The sequence below is a fragment of the Ambystoma mexicanum genome, chromosome 3p (genome assembly GCF_040938575.1).
Source record: "Ambystoma mexicanum isolate Mex_15411 chromosome 3p, UKY_AmexF1_1, whole genome shotgun sequence".
Lineage (NCBI taxonomy): Eukaryota > Metazoa > Chordata > Amphibia > Caudata > Ambystomatidae > Ambystoma > Ambystoma mexicanum.
Window position 1 is genome coordinate 934,309,983 of NC_090925.1, and position 15,695 is coordinate 934,325,677.

The 15,695-nt window shown below is 42.5% G+C and overlaps 1 protein-coding gene across 1 annotated transcript in view; it reads right to left on the minus strand.

The window, feature by feature from the left end:
- LOC138581135 (fer-1-like protein 4) overlaps nucleotides 1–15,695 on the minus strand; it is a 1,598,034-nt gene that overhangs the window by 830,043 nt on the left and 752,296 nt on the right. The window contains exon 25 of the mRNA XM_069652231.1: nucleotides 12,465–12,599. Coding sequence (XP_069508332.1) covers nucleotides 12,465–12,599 — 135 coding nt within the window. The remainder of the gene's footprint in view (nucleotides 1–12,464; nucleotides 12,600–15,695) is intronic.

Genomic DNA, 15,695 nt, shown 5'->3' on the forward strand with positions numbered 1-15,695 from the left:
GACCAGAGCATCGCTCTCGGCAGTCTTCGAGGGGGTCGAGGCCGCTTTCTCGAAGATGCTCATCATATTTTTGCGGAATTCCTCCCATTCAGTCCGGGAACTATGTTTCGTGGGGCAAGGGATTCTCTTAGGAGAAACAGAGGAAGAGGAGGACGGAGAAGGGGATCTTCGACGTCTCCTCTTCGAGTGCTTCGATCTCGAGGAGTGATGGGACCCACTCTGAGACCTGGAGCGCGAATGGTGACGAGGAGACGAATGTCTCGACTTTGTCGAGGAAGAAGAAGCTTTTGAAGTCTTACCTTTCTCCAGCTTCCCCCTACGCTTCTTCAGGGCCTTAGCTGTCATGGACATACAGTCCTTGCACTCCGAACAATGGTGTTCAGCTCCCAAACACCACAGACAAACTCTGTGAGGGTCAGTCAGCGACATCTTTTTCCCACAATCTCAGCATTTTTTATAGCCGGACCGAGGGGTCGTCGGTTCCGACGAGGAAGCCATCGAGTACGGATCGAATATCTCGAGGTAAATAGGATAAATTGTCTACGAAAACTGAGCAACAGTATTCCGAGGCACTGAGTAAGCGCGGAAAAATGGAACTGAGCAACGGATGCTGCGCGTGGCCTTTATAGGCAGGATGACGTCGATACGGCGGCTGTCGAGGGGCATCGACTCGGCGGACGTCGACACGCAGCGCCCTCTAGAGAAAAAGATTTCCGAGGCCAGCAGAGCTGGAAGGAGATATCTAAGATAAGGAATGCGTCGGAGGACACAATCCCTTCGAAAGGGCAGCGTAGATGCCACAACAGTCATTCCATGCCTTTATTAAAGGTGACAGTAACCCCCTTTGAACCATGCTAAAATGATTCTTGTGTGATAAACATAACTAAAGTTATTAATGAAAATTTGATTTCAGCCTTCCCTTGATTCTGAAAGATTTAAAAGTTGGTGTGAAAGTGAAGGAAATAATTAACATGATAACTATGAAGTAACTTATTTTTCACTGATACGGCTCCTGAGTAAATGAAGAAAAACAGTATCTCTGCACAGAAAGGGCATGCTTACTTCAGATTAGCATAATCTGATTTGCCTTAAAAATATATTCATACATGTAAAGATTTGAAAAATTAGGGTACTTGCCATGTTGATAGATTTTTTAGAGTTTTGTCCATGCCAGGCCCACATGTCAATTTGGGATGATAAAGCTTTTGCCTCCCACATTTGTCCTAACTCACCCCCCATCTCCTTGTCCTATTAGCACACAGGTGGGAGGTGGGTAGAGAAAACCAGCCACTCCCTTTTTCAGGAATCATGACAAGTTTTTGATGTCATTTGCCCTATAAGTTGGCCATTTTGCATTAAAACTAGGCTTTGCGTCACTTATTCCAGGAGGCAACCTGCTGCTGAAATCTTGCGAGAAACATCGAGGCAGAGAGGCCCAAATCCTGAATTGGAGACGGCACACATGAGACATAGAAGCTAACTGGGACCCCTTGGAGGATTCAGATGAGATCCTTGACTGACACTCTGGCTGTCCCAGCGGTACCCTGCTGTTCCCTGATGCCCATTCCAAGGCCTCTCTTGTAAGTAAAACTATCCCCAAAGCCATAGATTGCGTAGGCCCTGCATTTTCCAAGCATAGTTCTAGTTATTTCCCCATAGCAAAATATCCTGTTTGTCTGTGTAGATCCTTAGCATATTTATGTATTTATTAATTTTCCTTTGTGATTTAGTCAAAAATAGTTTGACTTTTCACAAAAACAACATTGTATAACATTTCAAAAATGAGAAAAGAAAAGACAGAAAAAGAAGAAGAGAAATAGAAAAGAAAAAAATAGTTAAACAGTCATATATTGATAAAGCATTAGACCATCATTAACTTATATACATAAAAAAACTAGTAACTAAAATTGGTAAAATGGAAAAGTATAAAAGAAGTGAAGAGAGGAAAGTATTCCAACATTTCTTCTACCACTAAAAACTCTACTTCACTAATATCACCCATTGACTGAAAGAGCTAGACACCTCATTTTTCTCCTAGATTGTTAGCATATTTAATTAGAGTAAATCAATTAGTTCCCATATAGAAATCACAGGATGTGTTTTGTTGGCATTCGAAACCAACAAGCTCTTCCCACTGTGTTTTGAGCCGGTATAGACATAAAGATCTGCCAAAAGAATGTATCCCAAAACCCTGCTTCCACATGAGTGTGCAGGATGAAAAACTAAGTTCCCCATTGATCCCCTTCATTTTAAATCAGAAGTAATTGTAATTTGTAATTGGTTATTTATAACACATTTAATACCCAGAGGTTTCTACGTGCGGACCTGGGGATCGAACTGTGTAGCCTGGTAGTGCCTTTGCATGTGCAGGGTGCAAAACAAAATTGCACCCTTTTTCCCATTGTGCTCTGACCAAAACTACAAAGCCCTGCCTGTTCTTTTGGGTGTGGCAAAACGAAATTCCCATTGCTCTGACCAAAACTACAAAGCCCTGCCTGTTCTTTTAGGTGTGGCAAAAGGAAATTCCCATTGCTTTTCTTTCCCTCATCCTGCACCTGAGGTAAGAAGTAAAAGAAAAACAATGTTGCCATTGTGTTCCCACTCTCTGCCACTGGCCTTCAATTTAGAGGGGTCACGTCTAATTGCTGTTTGGAGGGCGGGGATTGCTTGGAGAAAAGTATTATAATCAAATCAGCAATCACTGTGTGTCTCAAATTGTTCTTTTTTCTGTATTGGTGGGCGATTTGAAAATACATTGTGACTGCACATCTCAATAATATCTCTGTGTTGGTGCCTTTACAGAAGTCATTTTTGTTCTTGTGTTGCCACAGTATTGGTGGCTGAGGTTAGTCTATTTGTCAAATTTGGTTTAAATAAATTACTACATCTATATTCTTACTAAACGCCGGCCTGGTTCCTAGTCCATTGTGACACAGGGTATTTGTTGGGGTTGGGTACAAGACAGGTTGGAGGCCTTACCAAACTGAACCGAATCAAAATCATAGTTATTTATTGTGTGCCACATTCATTGGGTGGAAAGGAACTCCCTGAGTTGAGTGTGATCACGTAATAAACTGTGACAAATCTGGGGGCTTGTGCTGAGAGTTTTGACTTGTAACAGTGCAGTAGTAGCAGACTATTCATTTAGGTGTAATTGCATGTGAGTGGATGGAAAGTTGTGTTGCATTGTGAAGGCGCCATTCAGACCTGCACCCTGGGTTTCAGGGCGGTGTGTAGATAAAAGTGTTCATTTGAGTTGTCATTGTGAGTACAAACTAAGCAGGAACAGGGGTGAGATTTTGCCCTTGCATAGAGAGCATATTAGGTGCAGAACACATTTCAGAATGAGCACCGTAGAAATCAATATGGCCAGGAAGCACATTCTAATTATTTATTAAGGGTGAATGTGTAGAAAAAGCGCATGAAAGGTGGCAAGCTAGAATCATGCAGGTGGTTACCTCTGAAAATGTTGATGTGTGGCAGGATAATGGGCTGTTACTTCAGGCTCTGACAGACTTTTATATGGCACGGACTAGCAGAGATGAGAAAATTAAAATGGCTCAGCTCACAGCATATATGTATTCTATATGATGATCATTGAAGAAAGATACCAGGATAGTGTAGCCTCTGTGCAAAACCAATCTGAGTTTTTGGACGAAGCACAGAGAGAGTTGAAACAATTAGAGGAAAAAGCGTAAAAGAGCCAAAATTTAAATTAGAAAACCGCATTCAGCAGCTAAAGAATGAGTTAGTGACACAACAGCAAGTGAATTTAGAGCGTGAGGCTCAATTTTCTGTACTGAAAGAGGAGTATCAAGAAAGTGTTGAAAACTTGAGCACAAGTCAACAAAAATTAAGTGAGCGAGTTGTGCACAACAGAGCCTCTTTAGAGGAGATTTTTGCATTTCAAACGCAGATTAAACAACTGAAAGATGAGAATAGCCAGTTGATCATTAGGGATGTCAATTCCCAATAGAATTCGATCAGATGCGTCAAAATCTGCACACTCTGAAACAACAGAGAGAGCACCTCAGGGAAGAAAATAGCTAATTGTCTCAGGAGAAAAGTGCCCTGTGTCAGGAAGTGGCTCAGTTAAAAACGGACATGGAGAAAAGTGAGTTATGTCCTCAGGAACTGAATGACATGAGGATAGAAAATGAAAAATGAATGGGACATATGAGGCAAGCAGAGTTTGACATAGAACACGCAACACAGGCCAAAAGTGCACAAAGGGAGGAGATTAGTCTCTTGCAAAAGAAGAGGTCTGAATATGCCCAGACAATACAAGCCTCACAGAAGGAACATTAGCCCCTTTGGGAGGAGAACAAGGGACTCAGTGACCAAGAATTGGCACAAAACAAAGTACTCGAAGCTACTCAAGCCCTGGTATCAAGAGTTGAAAACCCAGGCCTCTATTTATCACCAAGAGATAGGGGCTGAGAAAAGAAATCTGAGAGATTGAAAAAGGAAATAGGCAAATAAAAACAGGGTTTAAGGCACCCCGGCCAGAGTATGGAAAGGCACCTTCCGATCACAGAGTGATGACCTCTTTACCAGGGATCTCAAGCCAACTCACCACATTATATACACAGGGTGCTGTTAACTTCATGCCTGCCAATTTGCAAGAACAGGGAAACATGAGACAACTGGACTCAACCAGGCCTAGTCCAACTGAGCCGGAAGGCCAGTCTTTATCAGACATTGACAGGTATTCATCTCTACCCAGATTTAAAAATAACCTGGCATGTACTTCTGAGCAGGAGGGTTCCCATGATGAGAAAATCAGGGAGTTAGACGTGCAGAAACTAAAGTTACAAAGGGACCACCTGGTGCACTTTACAGACAGAAAGCAACCAGAGTCCAGGCCACAAAAGAGTATTTGAAAAACCTTCACACATTCAAGGAGGTGGGGGGAATTCTCCACCATACCCGGAAGAAGGGATGAGAAAGGTGAGTATCCCAATGTGTAAAAACGTTAGTCCAAGGGAAGTGACCCTGGTAGCCCACAGTACCACAGGGGAGAAGAGACCAGACCCTGTAATTCTAGGAGGGATTCCCAGTCTCATAGAGGTAAGTAGTGCCTACAGGACAAGGAGTGGACCACCAATAGTAGGAAAAGGAAGGCTGCCAAACAGAATAGAGGTCTTGTAAAAGACCCAATTCGGCAAATAAAGGCCATAAAAAGCTTTATGGCACCCTACCACAAGAATGCCAAATACTCAGTCTTCGGGCATCTAGAACTGTATGACCAAATGATGATGTTATTTGGTATCAAGAATGATCAAAATTCCATGGAGTTCATCAAATGGACATTCTCCCCGGAATACTCCAGCTTCTTTGCAGGGATGGAGGATCAAGATCACCTATAAGGTGGCTATCTTAAAGCATTTCTCTGTTCACAGGAACCCAGAGGAGGCCCGCAAGGCGGCCTACAACCTGCAGTGTGGGGAAGACCAATCACCTAGAGAGTTTATGCAAGAGCTGAAGCAAGCATTTGCCCAGACATCTAGGCGGGCGCACACATTTATTTATTTATTTATTTATTCATATAGCGCACCTAACCCAAGGGTATCTGGGCGCATTACATGAGGTTTACAATGTTTACAATGTTATTGCGAGACAGAAAAGAACAATTAAGTACAATGTAGACAATGTTACAGGTGGTAGGACATTAAACATAGCATATAGATGCACTGTTGACATAGAAGGTTTATAGCCGGGAGTTCATTAACGCTTACTTGAATGCACTCCCGAAATACATTATGACCCAACTGGTAAGAGACCTCCATGAGTTTAGGACCCTGGATTCGGTGATAGAACAGGCCACCCAGATTTATGAAGCACAAAAGCACTCTGAGAATAAAAATAATCCTAAAAACCTTAAACTGTCAAACACACCCGCCGCTGCAAAGGTGTTGGTGGTGAAAACCCCCATACTGGACTTGGAAATGGGGGGGCCTAAAAATACTCCCTCCACTAACACTAATTAGCAGAATGAGAGGCAGAGGAGACCCTCTTATCCAACCCAATCGGTGGCAACCAGGCAGGGTATCCGACTAATGCTCCACTTGACTCTGCCAATTATATCAGCCCTAGATACAAGGGTAACAGACCCATCTTGGGGTATGTATGGACTCCCTCAGCACAAGGGGGGGTCCAATCAGGTAGGCACTGGCCCAGGAAACCTCCCTCAAAACATATCACAGAATGTCCCTTAGGAGGGAAGAACTACTCCACCCCCCAACCTAAGTTTCTTTCCCAGATACCCTTCAAACCACAATTTCCTGAACAATCCTCTGCTCTCTCCCCGCTTTCAGGACAACAGATTCCCGAATCAGGGGGAAAGCAGACCAAACAGAGGGTTATCAGGGAAACTCTCAATATCATACTCTGGGAGAAGGGACAGTTACCCTTTCCGGGAGCAGCAAATGTATGAATCCAGAACCCCCTACCAATCCAGAAAGGATGTCTCAACTAGAGCGCCAGGTCAAACATTTGACACAAGACCTGGGTCGCATGATAAGGGCTCAGCAGAGCCCTCAAATAGAAATTGCTACCCAGAACAACTCAACAACTGGGTCTGGTGTACTGGAGCAATGACGGGAAGAAACAACTGACAACCAACAGGTTCCAGAGGAGGGGGCCCAGGGGAAGGGAGATGCAAAGCCCTAGAGGAAGCTTACTTTTTCACCAGAACAAAACCCCTGGAAACCTCTGAACCTGAACACAAATCTCCTACTCCCAAAAAGCTGGAACCTAGGCAACAGAGGGTAAGTAGGAGAAATTGAGAGCCAAAGAGAACCCTCTTTGTGGAGGAAGTCCCCATCATCCCGTTTGAAGGGTGAGAATCCCTGGAGTGGTCAGGGAAGAAAATCTTCTCTTTCAGGGATGGAGGAATCACTCCCAAGGAAAAATGGTTCCCCAAAGACCCTAACTTAGACTGGGTAAGTATGGAGACTGAACCAGTGCACCCAATTCTTGAACCACAACAATGTCACCTAGAGGACCCTGAAAGCTATGGCGGATCCTCCCCCCAAACAGGTTCGGATAACTGTCTCCAGGAAAACGGGGTAGCAAAGAAAAAGGGGGGAAAGGGTACTTCCTAACCCCACAGATATCTGGATGCAAAATCTTCTTTACAGATTCCCAGATTCCGACACAGAAAACTATCTAAGATCACACAGTGTCGGAGTTCAATATAAAAAAAATTAACTGCAAAGCTTTTTGTATGATGATGCACAGCAAATCCTTTAGATTTCTCATAAGGCTTAAATACCTTTTCTTGCGTGAACTACTGTTCCCAAGAATAGTAAATTGAAATTGACTTTGCTTACCTTTTCTCTTTGTAGGTCCAGCACACACAATCTTATGTGGAGTGCTGGGGGATACTTAGTAGCCCCTTTTCCTACCTACTCATGTAACATTTTTTATGTTACCCTCACTACTTTAAATGGCTGGTGGCATTGGTTTAATTTTCCTACCATTGTGCTTTTCTACCACAGGGTGAATCATCAGCTGCCGTACAGCACCCATGGGTGACCATTTCTGTTAAAATGGCCTGGTTTTCTTTTTTCAGCATTTTCTGTTTGCAATGTCTTTCTTGAGTTTTACTCTGTGCGTTGAGCCAGGTTTGAGACCTTTGCTCGTTTTGTCTTTGGAAGGCTTTAGCCCTGAAGCCCGCCTCTGGCTGCAGTGTGTCTGGAAAGGCAGGATGTGAGGGAGGTTCTCAAAACTCTGCTCTCCTTTGTCTCTAGGAGTGCATGAATGCAACCAGTCCTGATTGGCTGACTGGATGTCCTTTCAGGACAGCCACCCTGCTGTGTGATTGACAGCCTAGGCTGTGCATGAACGGGAGAAACCTGCTTAAAAGGCGATGTTTTTGGGACTAGAGGCAGAGTCGACCACTGGTAGAAACACCCGATGAAGAATACCATGAACGAAGCTTGCTGCATCTTCCTGGTCCTTTGAATTGCCTGGTGAAGCCCTGCTGCTGTGCTGAAACTCCCTTTTCAATTCGACTGAGTAGCACCGGAAGGGACGACTTCTTCCCTTGGGTTAGTGGAACCAACTAACCCCGAGACGAACTCCATGTGACCATCTTCCTTTGTTGGCTGTACTTCTTCGCTGCTGCAAGAACTGAGTGTCTGGAATCTGGCCAGAAGCTCCAGGAGTCTCCTATGGACCCTCCAGAAGCAGGACGACCCGAACTTGAGTCCCCTCACCAGCGTGCAGGCCCCAAGGAGTGAAGGAACTCCAACCGGTGTCCGAGATCCACGTCGGTGCTGTTTGAAAACCTCTGATACCGCAAAGTCCCGCTGAATCGAAAAGAGCCTGTAGTTGCCGACAATCTTCCAAGTACCGCCGCAGGGGCCCTCCAGACATCCTCCCTCTTGTACCCATAACTGAGGCTCAGGAACCAGGGGCACCGCTGTAGCAAAACGGAATCCAGCTGGACCACTCTTCATCTAACCAGAGGTACTGTTTAGGCTTGGGGTGCTTACCTTTTTGCCTTTAGCCGTGCTCTTCTCACTTGGGAATTGCATTGGCATACTTTTTCGAGTTGATTTCAACTCCCTTTTCACAAGTTTAAACAGCTTGGGGCCCTACACGTGATTTTACTGAACTCTCCAACTTTATGCAAGACTTTGATCCAAGAAGTGCATCAGATCCATAGACTGTGTTCCAAATGACTTTGGCTGTCCTGGCTCCCTAAAGGCACTCTTATAAATCCATTGACTTTGATATTGTTGGTCCCGCATAGGTGGTAGCTTGTGGTGTACTGGTACTGCTCGGAAAGGCTTGTGATTGAAGTCCCCTCCGGGTGTCGCAGAAGTGCACGAAGCATATACAAACACTATTCACTGGCTTGTTTGATTCCGGAAAGTTTATTCGTATTGTTACAATCTTTGACCTTTTTAAAGTATGCTTATTTAAAACTGAAGTTAAATAAATAAATAACTATTTATAACGGAAACCTTGAGTTTAAGTGTTACTTGGCTACTTGTATTTACGGATTTCATTTTGTAGAACCTGATAATAAGGAGAAGCCTGGTTTGTTATCATTGTTATGGAATCATTACTCATTGTTATGGAATAATTACCCATTTAGGGATTAGTTATCCATTAGTTATCCATCATTCATTCTGATTAGTACATGAAGTAGCATCATTAGACTATCCACATTATTCTGCCACTTTATATGTATTTGCAATTTGAAATAGAATGAGGCCTGTTATATTTGAAGTGCCATGTAGAGCCATGTAGAGACACATGTAGAGAAATGTTGTTATGTATTATGTACGCATTGAGTCTGCACATAGAATATGCTTTGAGCTTTAAGTATAGTGCTTGCTATGAATGAAAGCTTATAGACACTACATTCGAGAATAGAGAAAGCACGAGGCCTATGGCATTATAAAGCCATTCTGAATGCAGAGACACAGAGCGTCCAGAGACACGGAGTGCGAAATTGTTATGAGTTAGTGTACAAGTATTGGTAAACATTTGCTTGGCAGACACAGATAAAATGAACCTTGTCCGAGTAGAGACGGATGCTGGCCTTATCAGCATGGCTGGCTGCGTGCTTTGCAGATAGAGAAAAGGTGGGGGCAGTGCCATGGGTAGAGGGAGAGGAGCTTTGCAGGGAGTGCTTTTGCATGGAGAGGAGAGATGGTCTGTTCTCTGAGAAGAGAGGGATTTTATGGATAGTGAATGGAGAAATATGAATAGATGGTAGGATGGCACCACAGACAGAAGGCCATGATATAGATAGGTTGAAATGTCACATTGACAAAGAACACGCAGTGATTGACAAAGAACACAGAGTGATTGCAAAGTTAAGTACATGCAACCCAGACATTTAGGAACTGGCTCGGATATAGAACGCTGACAGAGACAGAGAGATATTTTTAGTTTAGAGAGAGATGTAACCATGGACTAAGTGCGACATGAATTGACAATATAACTGGAAGCCTGAAAATGAAGTAGGGAGTTCGATGAGAGAGAGAGACATCTGGTTGACATGAGATTGAGAGGGATTTGGTGTGAGATTGATGCAGTCTTGGCAGACCAGCTTGGGAGAGATTGATGAGCTTGGCAGAGGTTTGAGGCAGTTCGAGTAACCAGACTTGGCAAAGGGAGCTGGAGAGAGGAGAGATGGGACACATTCAGGATGAGACCAAGGGAAGTTTGCACATGCAAATGGGAAGTATGGTTTATGGCCTAAACTGATTGATTAGGGCAGACACTTATACAGAGCTTTAGGTTTGAGGAAGGGGAAATAAGACAGGTATTGTCTTAGAGAGAGAGAGAGAAGTGTGGTGTGGAATGGAGAGGAATGGTGTGGCAATTAGATAGATTGCATTAGAAGCTTGTAAGGCTTATAGTTAATGCATGGTAGATTTGCACCAAGAGCATAAAAGGTGCATTATAGTAGTGCTTGCATTAGGCATTGCTATATATGAATAAAAGTGTTTCTATTGTTTGAATCGACTCTTGTGTTTTCTTTGTGTTTTATGTTAATGTGTCCATAGGAGTAAGATAGAAGTATGTTGTTAGGAGTAATCTAGAAGTAACACAGTGCACAAGGCCCTGAGATATAAGGGAAAGGGGGGCATAATGTTCCACACCCCCTAGGGGATTGTCTAAGACTGATGCATGGTCGCCCACTAGGGGCAGGCCAAAGGCAGATTTGTAGTACGGTCTCACAATTTGTACAGCTCTACAGCTCACATTTACCCCTCTTGAGATAGGCCAGGCTGCTCAGTCAGACTACCAACTTGTGTAGTACAGACCTATACCAAAAGGTTGGTTACCTAATACCAAGCAGATAAGTTTTGTGTAGTCTCACACAGTGTGACTGCACCAATTGTTACCTAACAATATCATATCCCAAATTGCGTCTTAACCTATGCAAATATGGCTCTAAATTGCAGTTAGGTGGTAAAATGGATGTAACTACTTTGGAGGGTTTATAAGCAAGATCCCTTAGCTTGCTGTCTGGTTGCCCATTCCTGGAAGCAGAAAATGCACTGAAGGGATACCAAATGATTGAAAAACAATGCATATATAAAGTTAAAATTATTTCAAGATGTTATACGACCATTCATTTGAATATTCCAAGGGGCATGAAATTCACCTGTATACTTGCCACAACAACTCAGTAAAGCGGCATGTCAGCAGTGACTGAAGTGCTTAGAAAAGAAGTCTGTGTGTTATTTGTGTATCAGCTGTATCCCAATAATGGGCCTGGAGGATAGCTCTGGGGGATTGCGCTCTTGAAAATAGGACAACGTCAATCAACATGGGTTCAATACACTGTCCTGTGCTTACAAGCCGGAGTCCGGCATGCAGCGCAATATAAATACCCAATGTAATTGTTTATGTTGAGATGTAAATGGCATGCATACTTTTGCAGTATCAAAATTTCCACAAAATCTTGGTCAGTCAGGGAGAAACTAGTTGAAATACTTACTCAGGATGAATGACCTGTATGCACTTTAAGGTACCTAAGATTAGTTGACATAGGAACTATGATCAGATCCGAAAGTGCTGTAATTTAAATGAATCCGATTTTGCACATGTAACTGTCTAGTATACTACCACAAAATGGTTGGATGTTTTAACATAAATGTAAGTTTATAGTATTGGTGGAATTTTAAACATTTGGCAAAACTGTGCCTGTGATGAATTTGTTTACAATCCTGCAAATAGATGTTTTGTTTACATTTTTATCATGTTAAAGTTGTTTATTTATTGTACAGTTTTATGACATTTGTCTAAGTAACTATTGTTGATGATGATGTAAATGGCATGCAACAGTGCTAAGTGAATGACACAAAGTAATGTAGCGAACATGTCTTGGTCAGAATTTTACCATTAAATATTCAGTAGGTGGGCATATGACTGATGTTATCCAGCACAGAGCAAATTATTGGTGGCACTGAATACTCCACGAAAATAAAAAAACGTTTATGGATGAAGGCTAGACTGATACAGTGTAGTTAATGAAATGTAAAAATCGCTGAGGTTCCCAAAATAACTCTGGTAATATTCCAAACCTCTACTTTCCTGCTACTAGTACTGCCATGCTGTGCATTAAATGCCACTGTTACCTCAAAACACTTGTTCTTTTTGTCATCAGTTCCTCATCATGCTCAAGATGGATTTACTAAATACTTTCCCAAAACAACCTGAAAATCTTATGATTCTTAAAACCCCCAGAAGGTGATCCTACACTCTCAGGGGTCACTTTACCAAACCTTTCGTTGTATTAGTCTGCAACAGACCCTCACTTGGCCTTTCATAGAAACCCAGTCTTCTATTGCCCTGAAACCCACCCGTCCTTCTCCTGGCAGGTACTTCTAAATCAGTGGGCTAGTCTTCTATATATTCAGGTCAATCAAATTAAAATGGAATCTCACATTCCTATTGACAGAAGGGCCCCAAGAGAATGTCTTACTCACAAATTTGTCTTGGTCGAAGATATTGATGACGATGACAGGTGGGTCATTCTTCAAATCTTCCTTTTTCCCATCAATCACAAGCTGGTCAAATAGAAGAAGCTCATTCCACATGGGGGTTAACGTCTCGTCCAGCGTCTAAGATAACAGGAAGCAAGTCTAAGTGATGGGTGGATATTGCCATAGTGGTCAAAAAGAACTTTTCAAACTCTGAAAAATGGCACATAAATAAAATCTGCAATTGAAAATACATCAAAACATAGGAGCTATCAGTGATTCCTTGAAGTGAAAGAAGATATTTCTGGGGGAGCAAACAAGCTTGCACAGCAAAAACGAATGGATAAAATGGTATGTAGCCATAGGAAATTGGCTATCAAGATTTCTACTTGCTGGCTCGGCACTCGGTAGAATGCCCTAATCACTGAAACCGTGTTGTACAGCTGGATCCCCCGTTATCAGTCTTATTATCCAATGGCCACTGCTCCTAAAATATCTCTAGGTTTATTGCTGATCTGCTTAGGGAAATGGGCATGCCAAGGAGGTATTCACATTTGCTTAAGTATGGTATCTTAACCCAGGAGGGTTGGCAATTTAGGTCACGGTACCATGAGAGTAGGCTTTGATCAATTCACTTCCACAAAGTTTTCTCTGTCCAAATATGGACACCATGATGCCAAGTCGGGGTTGTGAAGACGTTATTCAGCAAAATGCCAGGGTATCTGATAGTGAAAATAGATGTATGCCTCCCAAACCAGCTATTGTCACAGCGTAGCATCCAATGAATTAGGATATGCTTTCATTATAATATATCACTGGCTGTAGATAGTCCAGACTTCCTTTGGTAATTTGGACATGGTCAGTAAACAATCAGAAAAGCCTACCTCTTTAAGCAATGCAAGAGTTCAGATAGTATGCAGACCTCATAAAAATGCAACTTCCTGTTTCCTTTGTGGATTAGGTAGTATGCACTTGGGAGAGGCAGGGCAGATCTGCATTAAAGAGCATACAGAGAAAGAGTAAGAGTAAGAGAAAGAGAACAAGAAAGAGAAAGAGAAAGCAAATGGATAGACAGAGGGCCATTTTAGATACATTTTAGAAAAAGCTTTTCATTTTTACATTTTAGCAATATTTTAATTTTGAAAGTCTGGTGTATGAGGAGTGTTAGTTTGTTGGCTTTCTTGTTGTTTGTTTTCATTTCTTTAGGTTTCAACTTTGCTTTTTTGGGGGTTGCCTTGGTTAGGTTTTACTATTTCCCTTTTTGGTTTACATTGCCTTTCAAGGTTTAATGTTTTCTTTGTTTCAATGGATTTAGCCATTAATTAGGTCATCTCCAGTGGTGCCATCAGAGGGTGAGGGGCTGACTGTCACTCTCTTTTCCATGTCATCTGAAGGAGAGGAGATCACAGAGTATTTCCTGAGCTGGAGAAAGCAGGTGGATTCTGTGACCACTAATGTAGTGAAAGAGATTGTGGGGGCTGACAATTAAGGGCAGATTTCAGTAGCTACAGGAAAGACAAATAAAGTTGCTGGAACCGGTGGTAGAGGTGGATGAAGCAGAAGAAATTCAAGAGGTGCAAGATGGGTGAGAAGCCCCTCGAGAGGTTTAAGCAAAGGAAAGCGCAATGCCCCCTTGCACAATGCATGGACAGCCAGGTTATGTGAGAGTCATTAGTTTCATTATCTGAGCTGAGGAATCTAGGATGTCAGTCTGTGATGCCAGTAGAGAGTATACTCTCCCTACTTTTTAGCCCTTTTCACAGGGAGATATATGAGAGGAATCACCTTGCCTGGTCCACCGGCCAGTGGCACAAACTGGTAGTGTGGCCCATTAAGACTGTTGGTCTGTTGAGAATTCTATTTAAATACAGATTCTCTATTGCAGGCACATTAACCCTAAATTGAACATTAGAATCTAAAATAGGGTTTTGCAGAAATACGTTTATGAATATTTATTAAAGTACTAGCATGGGTTCTCTGCCACGGGTGCATTAACACCTAAAATAGATATTTTTTATTCAAGTCTGTATTGAGATGCAAGCAGTATGCTTTGGGATAGAGTGAAAAAATGGTTACAATCTAGACTACCTTCCTACACAATTTAGGGAATGTGCTAAAGCAAAGAACAATTGGGCATTTAGCATTGCTTCTGACTGTGCTCATTTATCTTTGTTTTAGACAGTGTGAACTTACAAGGGGAAATAACATTTCCATGCAAAACGAATGCTGTATTGTTCTGGATAAAACAGATAGTGTAGATTAGCAGATGAAGGACAGTTGAAAGGGCATCTCGGCTTTACCATGTGTGACGGTCATAAAACATTCACGGTTGCAATACTAGTTACTTAATTAAGGGAGAGAGAGAACAGAGTTTGAGGGCAGAAGTGGGAAATTACAGAGAATGGCACTTGGTGATGAGGGCATGTTGATTTAAGCATCCGCAGCTGAGGGGGAAAGGCCAATAATACAGAAAAATGTACATTGGAATGACACAAGAAAAGAGGGATTAACTAGAGCTGCAGACAAGTTAGAAGATTTCTTGGGGGGGGGGGCTTTGCGTCTTTTGGTTCTTCCAGAGCCTGGCTTATCTCTCTGAATGGCTGCCTTTTAATTGGGCACTGATGAACTAAAGGATTGAGGCCCATTGCTATATCCTGCCATACAGCAGAACTGGGGCCACCCGCTTGTAGTATTTTTTGGCATATGAGTTCATTGCTGGGAGCAAAGGATAATTAGCCTTATTGCACGGGCTGCATAGCCAAATAGTCGTGCCCTGGTGAGATTCCAGACACCGGACAACAAGCAGAGAGGAAGATCATCCTAGTCCAAGACCGTTAACAAAGGAAATTACGAAGTACCCAATCCAAGATTGAATGGTACATTATTTCACAGCAACTATTAACACCCCCATTCTATTGGATTGGCAGTGCTCCATCTTTCGTCAAACAGCTAGTACCCCTCTAAAGTAAATCTGACGCATCAAAACATTTAATTGGAATACAAATTTTCTTTATTAAAACAAGCCATGTGATTTAGCTTCCTATTCGTTACATGGCCCTGACTTACAATGAGTAAAATACTGGATATTACTACACACAGTATTGCATTTTCATCCCATCCAACCTAAAGAGGCTGTATTTTCTCACGCTGTAACAAGCTTATATTATTCTATTGGCCCTCATTACGACCCTGGCGGATTTTTTCCGCCATCGACGGACTTTCCGGCCATGGCGCAAA